We start from the raw sequence: 18,215 nt of genomic DNA, 5'->3' as shown, positions 1-18,215 counted from the left end.
TGCAACCTTACATTCAATTGAATTGTATTTATAAAGCCCAATGTCACAAAAGAATCGACTCATGGGGCTTCATGCAGGGTTAGGGTTAAAAAGTGAAAAGTGTCAAAAAGTGAACTTTTTGGTGCTGAGCGCTCACAACTTTGTTCAACTTTACTACACTCTGACTCCAAATAATATAAAGTAACGAATAATCGAATATTAAATTAGTCGTGGACCATTTTAATAGTTGATTAGTCGACTAATCGTGGCAGCCCTAGTACGAATGCACCTTAAAACCCTTCCGCTTTCTTTAGGGTCCAGATGACTCCGCCCACATATTGATGTGATTCCTTCCATGACAAATGTGGACAAAGGTGGACAGGATTTATGTCTGTCATGGACACTAGTGAAACTCAAAAATCAAAGATAAAAAAAGTTCAAACACTGTCTGGTGGGGTCCAGATGACCCCACTTTAATGTAAACAAGCTAAGTAAACAAGAGCGGAAGGGTTACGCCAGCACTCATTTCCCATCATCCCTTTGTTTGCACTCTCTCCTGCTGGTTTACAGCTCTTTACAACCCTAACCAACACTGTAAAAAGTGAAACATTGGATCAATTAAAAAAAGTTCTATCATTTGTTACATTTAAAAAAGCTAGTTTTAATCAAATTAAAATTCTAGGTTGAGTAAACTATTAACTCAAAGTTTTAATTTGATGAGAACTAATCATTTAAATGTAACAAATGACAGAACTCTTCTTAATTGATCCTGTGTTTTACTTTTTACAGTGAACCATTAGTGGTGCAACAAAAATGACGATTAAAATCTGAGCTATCCAGTCGAAGAGTTTTGATCCAGATTCCAGCTGAAAAACTGAAAACAAAGACGTTCATGGATCTATTTGTCTGCCAGTGGATGCATCAGAATGGAGCGGAGTCGGGAGCTCGTGAGCTATCGACTATTGATAGTTTGTACGTCACAGCTTCAAGGCTTTTCAAACATTTCTTCATCTGCTCCTGATTCAACAACAGTTTGAAATAAGAAATACTCAGAAACACAATTTTAATCAGAATTTTCTTCACAAATGTCAGAAAAATGTTACAAGAACATTTTCAGGCCAACATTGTAAATAAGAAATTGTTCTTAATGTTTGCCTGGTGAAGTAAAGGTATTGTATGCAAAAACACCAAAAAGAAAAGCTACTTTATCATTGGAGTTGATTTATTTTGAACACAAAAGTTTTCACTCAAAGGAAACTTTTTGGCTCAGATAATTATCTTTTGTCTTCTCTGAATCTGGCTCTCTGAGTGCTTTACATTCTGTGAGTCTCTATTCTACGCTTGCAGCATCAGAAGTCCCTCCTCAGTCTCGCCCTTCCAGACTGAAACCATGACAGCTATGTGGCGGGAATCCCGTCCATAACTGCAACTAGTTTGGAGCCAGATTACTTGGTTAACTAAACTTGTAGCAAGGACAAGAAATACTTCCAGACTTCAGAATTAGGATTTGATCATCCTATCACATCAACCTGGAGACATCTTCATGTCCTCATCTCACTCTGACTTGAGTTATTCAACATCTCATTTAAACTCTTTGAAAAGACGGTTTTTATTTAGGCAAATATTTCTGTTACAAATGACTTTTTTCCCACAGAAAACAGTTGAGCGGTTGCTGTTTTCCCTCTTTTGTTCCACGTGGTGTTTGTTCATCCACAGAACACCACGCTTTCACATGTCGATGCTATTCACGATTATCTCAAAGCAATCAACAACACGACAAGCTCCCCAAACAGTAAATTTAAAACAAATGTGTTTTTTAGATTTGTCCTGAAAGAAAGAGTTCCTGTTGTGTGTCTAGCCCCCACAACTTTTTTATTCCAATCATGTCGTTTCCTTTTGTTGGTGCTCTTTCTCTGCATGCTGGAATGACTCACAGTCTCTGCATTCATCTTTTAGCTGCTGCTGTTCAGAAGTCAGACTAGTTTACTGGGAGCTGCTGGTACACTAATGCTGTTTTCATTCAAATAATGCTACATTTATGATATTTTTATGTAGCTCCTGCTGTAAAGTCACAGAATACATTTACTTTTCTTGTAAATTCTGAAAGGTTAACAACAAATCTACAAAGACGACCACAGAAAGTTGTGTTTTTGTGATGTTTCTGCAGATGAAATCCATCCCTGTTCTGTTCGCTCATTTAAATAATCTAATCTTACATAAAAAAGTAACCTACTAGAAGACAGAATTTTCATCCAAATCTAATCAAAGGTGATTTTGTTATTTATTATTGAATCTCTGCTCCAAGCTGCTTGCTGCATCTTCTGTTTGCTAGCTGGGACCTCATCAGCGATGCCATGTCGCCTGATTGTGCTGCTCTGTTCAATCTCATCTTCTGATCTACCGCCGCGCTGTGTCCAATTGTATCTTTCATTTTGTCCGTTTTGACATTACCCACACTGCAGCTGTTGCGCTTAGACGCCGACGCCCCATTTGTGGTCCCACTCAAGGTTTCAAAATGAGACATTGACCTTCAGCCTCTTCTCATCTTCAAATCACATTTGAAAAGGGAGAGCGAGAGAGAGAGAGGTGTTTCTGGGATGGAGAGGCGGAGCTCACTGCTGTCTGTCACAACCCATCTGCACCGTCCTGCACGGGTTATTGGGCTGGAGGAGCTTCCAGCATCCACACACCTTTTACCTGCAGGTTCAGAACACGTAGCACGAATGTGGTGAAACCTTTGACTGACAGTACCTCATGAAGTTACTTAAACTAAAGCCTGACGCTCCGTTCACACCAAATTCACCGCGATTCGCGCAGCAGAGGTCGAGTTTTAATGTTAAGTCAATGTACAGACACGATTGCTGGTCCTCTGGTGCAATTGGAGGCCAGAATTCAAATATTTGAACTTTAATGAGGTCACTTAAGCACATCAACCAATGGGCTAAATCCGCGACCTACTGCTGCATTCGGTACATGACCGCTCGGTCATCTCCACTGGGGCAGTGAACCGTTTTTCTTGGAAATAGCGGAGTATTTGGAGTTTAAAAGATGTTTTTTGGAGCCACCAAGAGTCACAATAAACGATGAGAGGCGCATTGTTCATCTTTCTACCAAAACACCCCAAAATAAAAATACTAAAATGATTCAATTGTATTTGTCATCTATAAAGCAAACTTTGAAGGTAACTCGCTAAGGCTGGTCCTACTTGTAATTATTTATGGGCGACCAGCTCAAAGAAATTCATGTTGGCGACACGTAATAGGTGCAGGCAACATGCAGATTGCTGCATTATTTCATGTATTTTAAGTGAATCCAAAGTTAAATGCTGTTACTGGTCACATGTTTTTAATAAAGTCCCGTTAGCTGTCGTGCAGCTAGAGCTACAGCCACGATCTGGAACCATCTGCTGCTTTAACCCGAACCAGAACCATAATCATAACCTTAACTTTTCCTCCGGGTTCGTGCAGCCAAGAAAAAAAGTTGAGAACTGACTGTAGTATGTAGATACTTATGTGTAAATACCGTTATCACTTTTCATTCAGGCTAATGCTAATTAGCATGAAAGGCACGTCTGATATGTCTTAATCTTCTGTCAAAGTGACAGCTGCTGTAGAGACAGAGAAATCTCTCAAAGCAAATCAGGGTTGATTGAATCTTTAAAAGACACTAAACCTGCCAAAAGGTGAAAGTTCACTGGTGCAGAGCCTTATGTGTTCAATTTTCACCCTAAAATAACCAGATGTTGAATATAATGTGTATAGTTTCTGAAAGTTTTTTTTAAGTTTAGATTATTCAAATCATTTCTTTAGCTGATTGTTTCAGAGTTCTGCTTGACGAAACAAAACAGGGACTTATTTTACTGTAATTAAAGTACAATTCCTGCACACTTAAACCATGAAAACCCAGGAGTATTTGAGGAATAAGCAGCATGTTTGTCATTAAAAACACAAACTTATCTAAGAAGTTCTTGGTGTTCTTGGTGAGTTCAATAGGTCACCTGTCTCTACGCAACAATATGAACCAAAGATAATAAACGAGACAAAGAATAAAAAATCTCCTCAGATCTTGTTCAACGTTGTAATTCATTTTGATGTTTCTGTGTGTGTGTTTGTGTGGTCTAAAACGGTCTAATTTTTTGAAGAGTTGTCATTCTGCTTCTCTGGTGACGCAGAAGGAATAGGACATGATTATGACCAACATCTAATGAGCTCTGGAGCTCCGGCAGAAAGAGTCTTGTTAGCGGTTCGGTCTGAGTGTTCATAAAGTACCGAGACAAAAGCTCACGCGGACAAAAAGACGATCTATTAGCTCGGATCTTAAAGAGCTGGCACGAACAGATGTATGTTGTGTTATGTTTGAAATGATGAGTCACTAATGAGGAAGGGATGAGGAGGCTGTATGGTATGGGGGGGGGGGGGCCCTGCATGATGTTGTTGAAAAGGTGGAACAGAGTCTAAAGAGGCAGAAGCGAACCCGAACATTTTAGTAAAACTCTCATTGCTTTTTAAAATCTCCCTTAGATCAGGGGTCCCCAAGCCACGAGGGGCCACGCAAGATGGCGCCAGAATCAATCTGTAGCCGGAAGCAAACATTTCCTAAGCTTTAGGAATCCTTTCAAAACGATATTTTAAAAGCTTTTCAGAACTATCAGCTTTTACGCTTTTGAATGTGAATAAACTGTAACTTTTTTTCTCTGTGAGTCAGCTGATCAGAAAGTCCTTTTTTTTTTTTTTTTTACAGACTGCCACAGAGATAAAAACGGCAAAAGGGGTTGATAAACGAGAGAAGAAACGGGGAAAAAAAGGTCGATATTATTTCTTTGCCTCCAGCTCCGGCAGGGGGAGGGACTTCCAGCTATTGATTTTCAGGCGCCATATTTTTTCTCTTTAGCCAGATTCTCCTACAGACCACAAACCTTGGAGATTGTTTGCTAACACCGTTAGGATCAGTCGCAGACGGAACTGCTAACAGACATAAATGAAGTTGAACTCCCGGCATTCTAGTCACTGTTAGATGTGTTAGAGTTGATTTGAAAAAAAAAAGATTTGCAAGATTTTTATTTGGTTACTAATTTTACCATCGAGATGTCCTGTATGTCTCGGTTTTTCAGTGCCTGAATTCACTTGTACATTTCTTGAAGCGGCACTAAAATTATGGTATTTCGTTGTCACGTTGAGGAAGACGTTTTTGAATAAAATAAGCAAAAATGTTCTTTTTTTTAATAATCGTTTATGCCAATCTGAAAAAAGTAAAAAAAAAAACTTTTTTTTTTTTTTGACATGCTTCCAATAACTCCACCTCCAGAACAGTGTTAAAGTGGTGATGGCGAAATCTTTATTGAGATTAAAAACGTCAGGTTTAAACCAGTCCAATGTACTATGAGTTATGACATTTTTGAGTTATCTTTGTGGTTAAAACTGTACTTTTTTCTGCCCCTAGTAAAATTCTTGAAATCAACATCAAACTATTCAAGTCTTAAAATAAATCTTTGGTCTTGTTGTTTTATTTGGTGCTGAAGCAAATCCCCGAGTCATCACAATCGTTCAGTCATAAACAAAACTGTCTTTCTTATAGATATCATGAGAAGTGAAGTCTATACCTGAAGATGCCGTTGTTGAGCAGAAGAAGTTGCAGTTGGTGCACTAAAGAAGGTTCAGGGTTTTTTATTTGTATCAACTTACATTGAGACACATTGGAATTGTTGTGCAAAGCTTTTAGAAGTCACAGTTTAAATTAATGGACGTATTGGAATTTCTGTACAAGCTTAAATAACAGATCACAAAGTATGTACACCAGAAAAAAAATAAAATAGAATGATGGGAGTCCTGCTCCAGGAAGAGGTAAGACTGATGTAGTGAAGCTTTGGTCAATACTTGATTCACAGCTAGGCCCGCTGGGTTGTTACGTCACTCCACACCCCATCTTCAATCAGGTCTTCACATTCAGGATGAGTTAAACACACCTGGATCAGGTGTGTTTAGCTAATAAGGAGCTTCAGTGGCAGACTGGTCGTCCCCTTTTCTCTCCGTTCTCCACCTGGAGCCTCAAACACCCATCAGCGTCTAGACCACAGATGGAGAAACTCTAGATCTCAACAACCACATTCCTGCATCCTGGTCTGACATGTTTTCATTGGCTGAACACACCTGAACCAGTCTTGACTTGGGCTTTGATATCTGGAAATCCTGTAGACACAGCAGCCCTCGAGGCCCGGAGTTTCCCATTCCTGTTGTAGACTCTGGGGTCTATTCATCTATGGTCCAAGTTCAGTCCAAGAACCCAAGACAACTGAGGCTCAGATCCTCTGCTCGACATCTACCACTACCTCAGCAAAGCTCTAAGCATCACCAAAGACTGTCTCCACCCTGGATATCTCCTGTTGCCTTCTGGGAAATGAAGCAGGTCAACAAGAACAAAGAGACAGCTTTACTCACAAGTTGTCTCAGCCATAAATGCAGACAAAAATTAGCACTTCATTCTAATTTTTTTTCTATATCTTGTTCTTGTAGTCTTGGACTGGGGCACTTGTGTCAAAGTCACGGCCCGGGGGCCGGATCCGGCCCTCCAGGTAATTCTATCTTGTCCTCCAGATCATTTTATTTTATTGTTATTAATGACCCGATGTTATCTTGAGCTCATTTCTAACTTGTATAATTTTGACAAAATATATTTTTATGTAGGGTAAAATATTGAAAGTTATTTAAGGTTTAAGTTGATTTATTCTGGAATAATATTCCTGCCTTTTAATTTATTCATAACTTTTTAAAAAAGTTACAGTTTTAAAGTTTTAAAAATTGGCATTCTGCTAGCTTTTTGGACTATTTTGGTATTTACTAAGATGTTTTAGGCTGTTTTGGAGTTTAGCTAATATACAGCTACATGTTAGCTGTTTTAGCTAATTTAGGCTTTACTTTTTTAATTTTTTTTGGCTGTTTTGGAGTTCTGCTGATATTTATATTTATAGCTGTTTTGTCAAATCTTTACTCACGTTCCTACTTCTCTTGATTGAAACACTGGTTGGTTAGACAGCTGTAGTTGGAGCCGCCTGGATAAGTCTACAGTATTTTTATCCCGTGCTCATGTCTCATACATCTTTAAGTGCGTGTTCAGATATTCAGCTCATTCAGCAGAGTTACAGCATCATTACATCCGCTGTCCCTGATCAAATCTCCCCCTTGAATAGTTTTAAGCTTCATTGGCCTGAGAAGAAGCCACTCTTCCCACAGTTGGTTCAGCCTTGACAGACCGGAGCGCTTGAGCGAGTCAGACGTGTGCACGGCCACACGGCGGCCTGGCTGACCAAAGATCACAGTCACCTCTGCCAGTCCAGTTAACTTCATTATCCCGCCTCACACGGCTTTAACCGGGTCTCTGGAGGCAAACAAGTCTGCAGATCAGCTCCTTGATGGTTTCTGATAGCCGACTTTCCCCTCTGTTCCTACCTGCTCTTTGTCGGATGTTTTCTGATCTCCTCTCTGAACAGTGGGCTCCGAGAAGTGACAGAGGGAAAAGAGGGAGGTAGAAGACGCTGCGGGGAAGAGGGAGCGTGCCGTAACAACCTTATTTATGAGCTACAGAAGAACAGACCTCCACATGAAAAGGCTACATTCTGCTCTCTGTGTGGCTCCCTTTCAAGCATTCTCTTTACCTCACGCTCATTACTGCAACGCCTTTTATCAACAGTGCATATAAATTTAGCTCGGTGTTATCTATTTATTTCCAATTCTTTCCCGTTCATTAGTCTTCTCTAACTCTCTTCAGAGCTGCGGCTCATGGAAACGGAGTGAAAGGAGACCAAACCTACCGCTGCTTTCTTTTCTGTTCCGCTGGGATCACCTGAAAGGCGACGATCAGGGCTAAATGTCACATCACCTCTGGATGGAGTCTGACGGTTATCAGAAGAGACGTACGTTTAAAAGATCTCCTTCTGGGTAAATTGTGTTTGATTGGAGCAGATTCCTGATGTTTCTATTTTTTTACCCCTTAATGTCTGTTGTTGCACATATACGACAAACCACTTTGGCTTTAAATAATCTAAATGTAGCATCTACTTAAAAGCAAACGCATATGTGAATTTATTTATTTATTTATTTTTTGGTTGCTCAAAATAACTTCAAACGCTAAGGAGTTAAAGCTGGTCTAATTTCAAGACTATATTTTATAGTACGATATAGTTATATTAAACTCTATTCCTAAATATATGGAGGATTTGACCTTTAGTTCTGATTTGTAACTTTTTTTGTGTAGCATACACACTGTAGAGTTTTCAAATGACATTATAAATAGAATAAATATCTATTTTGTGGAACATTGCTTATTTTACTGTGTTTGGTTGGATGAACTTCCTGTTTTAGATTCTTTGTAACCTTAAAGATCCACTCTGATCATCTTTTGATCCATTTTTAAATCATTCCCAGTTGTTTTTTAGTTATGGTTATGCCATTTTTAGCCAAAATCCATAACGCTGTTGTCTCCAGGACATAGTTTCTGCAGTAGATAATTAGAAAATTGCCTCTGAGGTTAGGGTGGGTCGCCCGACTTCCCCTCCACCTTGCTGAGAGCTCTCTGTTTCCACGCTCTCCCACTAGCCTACAGCCCCTCACACCTCCACCCCAACATTAGTGGTACAACAAAAACGGCGACAAATACCAGAGCTATCCAGCTGTTAAGATCCAGATTCCGGCTCAGACCAGGAACACAAAGACGTTCATGGATCTGTTTCACGGAGCGGGGAGCTTGTGGCCCCGCCCAGAGTATTTTCTACAATAAAAATACAATATTTCTCCAGCTTTGTTTTTTTCCTGATTCACAATAATTTGAATAAAGAAATGCTCAGAAATCCATTTTTTTGTATTTCTAACTCCATGAGGACTAAAACTCTTAATTTGAGTGGATCTTTAAACTGAACATACGTTCCTTATTAATGTTGATGTTTTCATTTAAAGCAATTAATTCAGCCTGGAACAGAATTAAACAACAGCAAGAATCCATTGTGCTGCCAAACGTTTTAACAACTGAATTCATTTTGTGATCATAAAAAACTATCAAAATGTACAAAACTTCCTTTTTCTACAACACCCCTGAAATGTTTCGACAAATTTGTATTCACCTTCTAGGTCCTACATTTATGTTAAGTTTTGTTCTTATTCACACCTGTTGTGATTGAAAACAACTCCTCATTATTGTGTATAGAGCTTGTGTTTCTAATCTATTACTTCAGTCTTCAGGTTGAAAGCCTCCAGCCTGTCGCGGTTTCTCATTTTTTATCCATGATTTTCCTGCTTTGGAGCCCTCATTTATAAACTTTTCTGTAGCGATTTTCGACTTGATCTGCAGTCTGCCTTTCTGCATGTTTAAACGCAGGTTCATAGAAATTTCATGGTGGATGATCTAACAGTAATTGGTGTTCTTAACACACGGTGCTAAACTGAAGACTTCAGAAGAAATGAAAAAAACGCATTTCCCAGAGTAACAGCAAATTGTAGCACTTTTCCAGTCAAACCACTCACACTGCTGTCAGGATTAAGGAGAGCATATATTTTATTTGGCACTGAACTAAAAATTTTTATAAAACTAAAAAAAAAAAAATAGATAAAGTGTTAAAGAAAAATGCAGCACTTTTCCTGAACTGGTGAAAAGTCTGCAACGCCGGCAATTTGAAGAGAAGCTGTTAAAGCCTGAAGTGCCCCAGCAGCATTTTAACCTGGAGCTGTTCTGACAGATACTACAGTTACAGAAAGACTTCACCTCCTCCATTGTCAAATTCTACCAACTCAAGAAAGTAAGACTTGTGTATTTATATCCGACCTCGCTGTTAAGCATGTGACACAAATCAAGAAATCACACAACACAGGATGTTAAGGTCAATGTGCTCTTGGTTGCATCACTACCAAATAATTATCCACTCTGTACACAAATAGGTGCATGAATAATCACGGATGACTGCGCTCATACTCTTACATTGTTCTGGAATTATCTCCTTTCAAATAAAAAAAGCACAAGTCACCGGGGTGAGCCTATGCTTTTGTGTGCCGGTCCCAAATCCAGATGAGGGTGGAGGGTTTGCTTTGGGGAGAGCATCGGACGTAAAACCAAAACCAATCCAGTCAGGTGTGGGGCGGGGCACCGATTGGGTTTTGTTCGGTTCCGGTGCCAAAGCAGTTCTTTGGTTTTGGTTCCCAATCGGTAGGGCTGCCACAAACGATTATTTCAATAGTTGACTAATCTCCAATTAGATGGAGAAAAAAAGTTGGAGTTTGGAATGTTGAAGAGACCTAAGTAAACACCAGTATAACCACCGCACATCTCCACACAACCTGCGTCGTTTTAAACCACTGTGGATGACGTGGAGTTGCAGCTGATTTCATGTGTTTGCAAGAGCAAAACAAATTCATCTTAAGCAGAAAATGGGTCAGTATTAACCAAAGTTGTAGTTTTTATTCTCATAACAGCTTAGAATAAAAAACTCATTAGTGGTTGGGCATGAATGAAGCTCCCTCCCACACACAGTAAAATATATTAACCTGACAGCAGAGAGGCATTCATGTCTGACCTCCAGCGGCCGTCCCTCCAACCCACAGGCTAATTATAAACCTCATTATGTCCTTGCAGACACCCATAGCTCACATTAATCCTGCTCTGTGGTCAACAGGCTGACAGCTGATGTCCAGCAGTAAACAACAACAGAGATCAGCTCCTTTTGGGGAAACTCGCTCAACTTGTTTGGAGAAAGCAGATTTTGCAAACTTTGGTTTGACAAAAAGGTTTGCAGTGGAGGCTACAAAAATGTATTTCAGTCGGACGTAATCACACACCGACGAACACAAGAAACGATTACAGTCACAGGCAGGAATCAAACCATCAAGTTACTGATCAGTTTGGCTGCTTTACAGCACTGAAACAATGGGAACGCACTTTTCAAGCATCACGAGTGGATAATAATGCAGACAAACGCTAGAAACAACTAGACAAATGGCATTACCTGTGATAATGCTAGTGTGAAAGCTTTTTGCTGAAAATGGTGACGCAATTTACTTTAATTGCTGTAGGAATTTGCTGGAAATGCAAAAGCTGTTTTCAAAATGTTTAATCTGCAAAAACACAAATTTTGGTAAAACTGCTTAAAAATCCCTAATACATGACAGTTTTGAAGAAATATTTGGTGTTTTGCTTAAACATGAACTCTAAAACTCTAAATTTACCCCAAAAACCTTAGTAGATACCAAATTAGCTAAAAAAGCTAGCATGTTGCTTAAATAATGGCTAAACTCCAGAAAAGTCTAAAATTCTTTAGCAAACTATTAGCAAAAACATTACCAAAAGCATTAGCCTGTTGCTAAAATGGAAGCTAAAATCTAAATTAGCCTACAAAAACATCAGTAGGTAACAAATTAGCCAAAAACGTTAGCATGTTGCTAGAATATTAGCTGAACTCAAAATTAGCATAAAAAACCTCAAGATTGTGAAGGAGAAAAGCTGCTCTTTTCTTCTTCACAATCTACTGGAATGATCGCGTTAACGGTTGAAAAGTTACAATACATTAAAGACTTTGTCTTAAAACACATCACTGCCTCATATCATTTGTGTGCTGGTATCAACCAGCTTACCTGCAAAATATACCAGAAAACCGTAGTTAACGGAGCGCACTTGCTCACGTTCTCTCCAGACTCGCTCATCATTACCGACTAGCTACTCCTAAAACCAGCTACTGATGCGGAGCACCAAGCGCCCTCTGCTGGCGAAAATGGGGGGAGGGGGGTAACTATTTTTAATTTTCAATCGCACACATCCACTTGTAAGCAAATAGTACGTCTTCCTCGTCTGAGGTGACTCTTGGCTCAAAGCTGTACGCCGGCGGCCCCACCCACAACTCGGACGGGAATTTCTAACAAATTACTGTCATTCTGAAGGAATTTTGTCCTTAAAAATGCTACAGTTTTTTTTATTTTATCTAAAAACATTTAAATAAAAAGACCACTTTTACAAACAAAACGTATCTTTCAGTAGAAAAAAGGCAGAAAAAGAAGACAATAGTTTCGTTACAATCATAAAATCTGACAAATACAAATGTCCCCGTCTATACTCATCCAACTGCACCTGACAAAATATTCCACTCTGGCTTTGGATCTGGTGGAGTTTCCTGTCATGATGGATCTCTGATGTCTAAAAAACGCCACATAAATGTAATTCAGTGCAGCATGTTATTGAATCCCATTATTTCCTTCAGTTATTTTGTGAAATGCATACACACAAATACGTCCTCTTGTGCAGTTTGCATCAATATGCATTATTTTCTGATGGGGCATGAATTGCAGACGGCGCTAAAGCAACTGGAAGCTATAAATTACTGTGGGTCTTTATGTGATTATCTTTGAGATAGACAGGTGACCCAGCAAGGTTATCTTTTGTCCCCCGCACCGAGAAACACTCTCAAGCTGCAGCATTAATGAAGAATGGACGGATGAGTGTTAATGATTATGATGTTAAACATGGTGATTACAATGAAGGTCAGTACAATGTTTCATAACATGTATAGATGTGCAATTGGTGGACGCAGGACTGAGAGAGCAATGACTTTTATGTGCTTTTAAAGTGTGTAATCATTATTTTAAACCTCCACTATCGGACCAAAGCCCTCGGGATATTTTCTGCTTGGCTGTCCAGTAAAAATGAAGTATATAGGTGGTTTTTACTCTAATTATTGCTCTGAAAACTGTAAATGTAGTGATTTAGGTTATGAGAATCATTTTAAAGCACCGCTAGCACGTGCAATCCATGTCAACAATTAAAGGTTTTACACCCGTAATGCCTCAGGAAAAAATCTGGGTACGCTTAATTAAAATTATTTGGAAAAATATATTTTCTGCTTTTAAGAATATAAAAAAATGCCTTTAAAATGAATTTTATTTATGGTTGTGTAAAAACAACAATCTCCTCCTAGAGTTCAAGTTGTGGATTCAGGTGTGAAAGTCTAACGAAACATAAACTTGTTGATGGTGCATGAAATACTAAAGGCTATTAAGTTTACCAGTGAAAAGATGAGCTGCATGGAATCAGTTAGTGGGAGCAAAAACAACACAATGGTGGCATGTGGTTGATTTTATGTTTTCATAAACTAACGTCTGCAGTTCTGTTGTCAAATCATTTTGTTTCAGATCCAAAATTCTATATTCTTGTTTTTCACAAGCATTACCCTCATGTGCAAAAAAAGTCTGTCTTTGTTTTGAAATGTTTAAGTTTATTTCTCTTTTTTCCTCATCTACTGGTTTTAGACTTGTGTATAAACCCATCTTTTTTACCTTGGGGGGTCAAACTCAATCACACAGAGGGATAAAATCCAAAACAGACATGGCATTTTCACAAAAAAGACCACTGGGAAAAATGGGTTCAGATATATATCGCTTTATTTTATTTGGTGATACTTGTATCAATTTAAATGCGAACAAAGCAAAATTTTATTATTTATTGTTATTATTTAATGTCTTTCTTCAATGTTCAGTCAAATCACCTCGTGGTTTTTGTTCATATGAGACGTATACCACTTACTTTTTACTTGGAAGGGTGCAGAACCAAAACTCTGACCTGTTACTGCCGGGATCGTCTAAAAAGGCAGATTGTGGTGCTTTGTAACGGCTCAGAGAGAACGAAGGAAGCGGCGCAACGGAAAAAGGTTCTTGGGGTATATTGCTACATGTATCGTATTGGGACACACACATCAGGATATATGTATTGCATCACGAAACCATGTATTGGGATGTATTGATATGTATACTACCACGAGACATGTATCGGGATATATCGTGATATGTTTACCACCTCGAGACATTTATATGGATATACCGTGATATGTATCGGATCATGAGACACATATTGGAATATATTGTGATATGTATCGTACTGCGACACATGTATTGGGATATATCACAATATGCATCGTATTGTAAGATGTATCACGAGACTCTTGCCAATCCACACCCCTACTAGATCTACAACAGATTAAAAGATGATTGAGCGATAGTTTAAGTGGCAGCATTTATATGCGAGGAATAGAAGTTACTTCATTTCGTAGTGAAACTTCTCCTGATAAATTTATCAAAGATGGAGTCGGCAGAATTATGGAAGGAATAGCCAGAGGTCAGTCAGAATGTCTGCGCAGCAGGTTTGGTATTTATCCGCCTGCAGGCGTTTGGAACGCTGGTTATTTTCCTTTAAGCTGGAAAGACTTGATTCCATATTATTATGGGATGCCCTGCTGTTTTATGTATTGCTTCTGCTTTTGCCTGACAGAGAAGTTCAGAGGCTGAGCCACCACAAAACCTAGAAATACTCGTTCTTGTACATCAGTGGTGAATGTTGAGAAGTCAGATTAACTATAATACGAAATAGTTTCACTTTATAAATTGAATAAAAAGGATTTACTGCAGTGAGAAAACAAGCGATTTTTCGATCCACAGCTGATGAAATGAGAATTAAATTAGACGAGCAGCAGAACTCACGACCTAAACTGTACTTTTGACAGCTCATTAAACCTGCTGCACTCGGGGGCATTTGCATTTTTTTCTTCCTCTCTTAACAATGAAAGTGAGTCGTGCTGTTTTCTTGGTCAACGTTTTGAAATCTTTTGAAATAAATCACGTCCCATTGTCCTTTATGCGCTCTGGGATTACATGAATTGTAAATTAATTTTTTATTTCTTTAATGATGTCTGCCAGCATGGGGTCTCTGAGAAAATCAGAGGTAACACGTACGTAATCAATGAGTGAGCGTAAAACAAGAACCCCCCGAGGGGACGGGCCTGAATCCATCAGAGGAGTGCCCCCCCCCCGGCTCGGCTTTGAGCTCCGTCTTTAAAGGGAACGTCCTGAACGTCCTGAACTGTTGAGATGGAAGTTTCCAGCCCTCCAGCTGCCTGATCGGTGCAGGTCACCGCGTCCCTTTCTCAGTTTGGTCGTCTTTCATGTGTTTGCAGTGGAGGGAAAACGACCCCCAACAATCCAGCAGTCAAATATTTATCGATGTGGATACGAGTCGTGCTGCAGGACTCACTCCGATCATCGTTTGATCTATTTTCAAAGCCTTCTCAGAAGTCTTTTAATTAAAGTGAATCCGTTTTTAGCCGTTAATCAAAAATCTTGTCTTTTTCTCTGATGTTTCTGGAGAACGGCAGGAGTTCTTTAGAAAATTTGAGTTGTAGGCGGTACCATCATTAAGCCCTTTCCCCTCCCCCGTTGCTGAGAGCTCTCTGTTTACACACTCTCCCATCTTAATATTAACACTGCAACACGAGCAATATTGGAGCTATCCAGCCGTACAGCCACCACAGAGCTGTAATGTCTATTTGCTAAGGACTCGTGCAGCTTTTTTATTTATTTATTGTTCTCTTTTTTGCACATTTTGCACAAACTGATGCATGCATGAAGAGAACATGTAAGAGAGGACCCAGCTGGGATTTGAACCAGGACGTTCTTACTCTGAAGTGAGACTTCGAACCATCACTTTATTTATTTTGGCTTTATAAAGCTCTCATTGACACCTGCTCTCTCCATAACGATGTGCTACATTAACGACATTAAATCCGTCAGTTTTCATGTAAGTAGTTTCTGCTTCTCTGTGAGGAACAGAGAGGTTAGAATTTCCAGAACCAGCTCTGCAGACCAAAGATTATCAGGCTAATTACATATTATCTGAGACAACAGACAGCTATGGGAGGACCAGAGGAGACATACTCGACCACTTAGAGGCAATTACAATTACTATGCATTCTACGGCTCCTCTGATGAGGAAGGTGATAATGGTTACAATCACAATGACTAACAAAGCACGGAGTAATCAGAACCGCCAATTGGACCTTGCAGCCAAAACACAAGTGTTAACAAGAGATCCTGCAGAGAAATAGACGCAGTTAAGGTAAATAAGACTGGAAATGTAATCAATCGAGTCAATCTCAGTGTAAACGTCTCACTGGCACATAAACTGAAATCCACTCACAGTTTTAATTAACCAAATTCTTAAAGAACAGTGGAACAAATCAGTCTGCACTCCATAGGTTTTCCTAAATGGCAAATTGTAAATGTCTATTCAGACAGGAGGTTGACCCATATGGTACGGCGGGTTTTTGGGTTGTCCGAGCCCGTGGAGGGCCGTACAGAGGAGTGGTTGAGTCCCTGGAGGGTCGTACGTCCACCTCAAAGGACGTCATCAGGGTCTCTCCTGGCTTAAAATAAGGTGGTGGTGGTGTCTCATCACGGCTTCAGATTCATTACAAATTGACTATTTTAGCTGATATATTTACATAATACTGCACGGTGGCGCAGTGGTTAGCGCTCTTGCCTCACAGCGAGAAGGCCCCGGTTCGAATCCCGGCTGGGACCTTTCTGTGTGGAGTTTGCATGTTCTCCCCGTGCATGCGTGGGTTTTCACCGGGGACTCCGGCTTCCTCCCACCGTCCAAAAACATGCTTCATAGGTTCATTGGTGACTCTAAATTGCCCCTAGGTGTGGATGTGAGAGTGAATGTGTGTGTGATTGAGGCCCTGAGACAGACTGGAGACCTGTCCAGGGTGAACCCCGCCTTCGCCCATCAGCAGCCGGGTTAGGCTCCAGCACCCCCGTGACCCCGAAAGGGACAAAGCGGTCAAGAAAATGGATGGATATTTACATAAATAAAGGACAAATGAGTATTATTTCATTTAAAGTGTATTTCTTTATTTTCTTCTAAGTACTTCTTAGTCAATAACACCTAATGGAAACTAACAGATCCATGAATATTCACTGAACATGAGATTATACAACAAACATCGACTCATTACTACTCAGATACTTGGAATATTTTGAATTGGATGCAGTACACATATTCCAGAATAACTCTTGTCTTTATCGTGTTTTTATGAGCTGTAAATGCAAAGAGATTCAGTCAACAACTCTAAACAATTCATGTCATTCTTGATATGAAGCGAAGGCCGAATCGAGCACTGAGAAAACTCAATCCTTGAATACTGTTTATAAGATCAACAATAACAGAACATAGTTTTGTGAGCCGACTGCTATAATTTTGTTTTTTACTTAATCACTGAATGAATGTATTCTTCACCAAATATGAAAACTCTGAACAGAATTTACTGCTTTGCTTAAATCATGGAGGAAAATTCAGTAAAAGGTCAAAGTTCTCAAACATTCAATCAAAACTCTAAATTGATTCCTAACAGAATTAAAACCCAGAATTTTCATAAAACCAAAGTTTCCAGCATCCTGCCAGTGATCATGTTTACTTTGTATTTTTATGAAAGTACTATGTGGGATTAAATGTGGAATTTGCCAATTTAATTTGCAATATTCAAACAGAAACCATAAAATGGGAGAGTAATGAGTTCCTCCGGAATTTCCTGATGATTTTCCAATTTTTTAACGAACTTGTTTTGTACATGCAGAGACTAGATATGAGAATTTGACTTAAAATGAGCAAATGTTCCCACTTACTATACGTGTCATTTAGAATCGTGCACACAGAACGCTTGTGTGAAGGACAAACGTTTTTGATCTCTTACTGATTTTGTAGGTTTGCACACTTGAAAAGAAAAAGTTTTTTTCTTTCATGTTAATGGTTGGTTTGAACACTGTTAGGAAATCACATCAACTTTAAAGAATGTGTGTACATTTATTTCCATTTCGTTAGGGGTAATAGAGGTCGGAGGTCAGATATTTTCATGTAGTTTTCTGCACATATCAGATGTAATTCTGCTCCACTCTTCTTCACCGATGACTTATTAATCATTTAGATTTGGTGGCTGCTGTTTGGTAACTCTGATCTTCAGCTCTCTGCAAGTTTTCTTTTGGGTTGAGATCCAGAGACTGTGTGGACCGCTCCATGACCTTCAAATGCTGCTTCAGTCATTGGTTAGTTTGTTTTGGGTCTTTATCCTGTTTGAAGACCAGTCCACACATTTGATTTGATTTGATTTGATTTGAAGCCTCCTAGCAGAATGAATGAAGCTTTATTTATATAGCACTTTATAACTCCTTTAGGGACACCGAAGTGCTTCACAATAAAAGAAAGACAGAATAAAAAAATGTAAAGTTAGAAATATTAAGAACAAAATTAAAAAACAGTATAAAATTACAAAAAGCAATCAGTAATAAAATACATAAAAGATAAATAAAAATGCAAAAACTACTGAGGAGTAAAAGAAAGGAAGTTCTCATTCAGGATTGGTGGTACATGGCTCCGCCCATTCTCCCATC

At 39.2% G+C, this 18,215-nt stretch overlaps 1 protein-coding gene and 1 long non-coding RNA gene across 7 annotated transcripts in view; one reads left to right on the top strand and one right to left on the bottom strand.

The window, feature by feature from the left end:
• LOC112152246 overlaps positions 1–18,215 on the top strand; it is a 58,761-nt gene that overhangs the window by 25,114 nt on the left and 15,432 nt on the right. The window contains exons 4-6 of one of the 6 annotated variants that reach the window (XM_024281695.2): positions 6,171–6,381; positions 6,489–6,547; positions 7,741–9,567. The exons of 3 other annotated variants lie outside the window; for them this stretch is intronic. In XM_024281695.2, coding sequence (XP_024137463.1) covers positions 6,171–6,381; positions 6,489–6,547; positions 7,741–7,819 — 349 coding nt within the window. In that variant the 3' untranslated portion in view covers positions 7,820–9,567. 2 more of the 6 variants (XM_024281696.2, XM_024281697.2) reach the window with 2 other exon arrangements.
• LOC112152248 lies at positions 5,632–8,765 on the bottom strand. Its single transcript, XR_002920267.2, has 3 exons — positions 8,629–8,765; positions 6,126–6,365; positions 5,632–6,041 (listed from the first exon to the last, which is right to left on the bottom strand). It is a non-coding gene; the product is annotated as an uncharacterized LOC112152248 (long non-coding RNA).

Source organism: Oryzias melastigma, linkage group LG6, assembly GCF_002922805.2.
Source record: "Oryzias melastigma strain HK-1 linkage group LG6, ASM292280v2, whole genome shotgun sequence".
NCBI classification, from domain to species: domain Eukaryota; kingdom Metazoa; phylum Chordata; class Actinopteri; order Beloniformes; family Adrianichthyidae; genus Oryzias; species Oryzias melastigma.
Note: the sequence above shows the minus strand (reverse complement) of the source record. Positions and strands in the feature narration are given on the sequence as shown.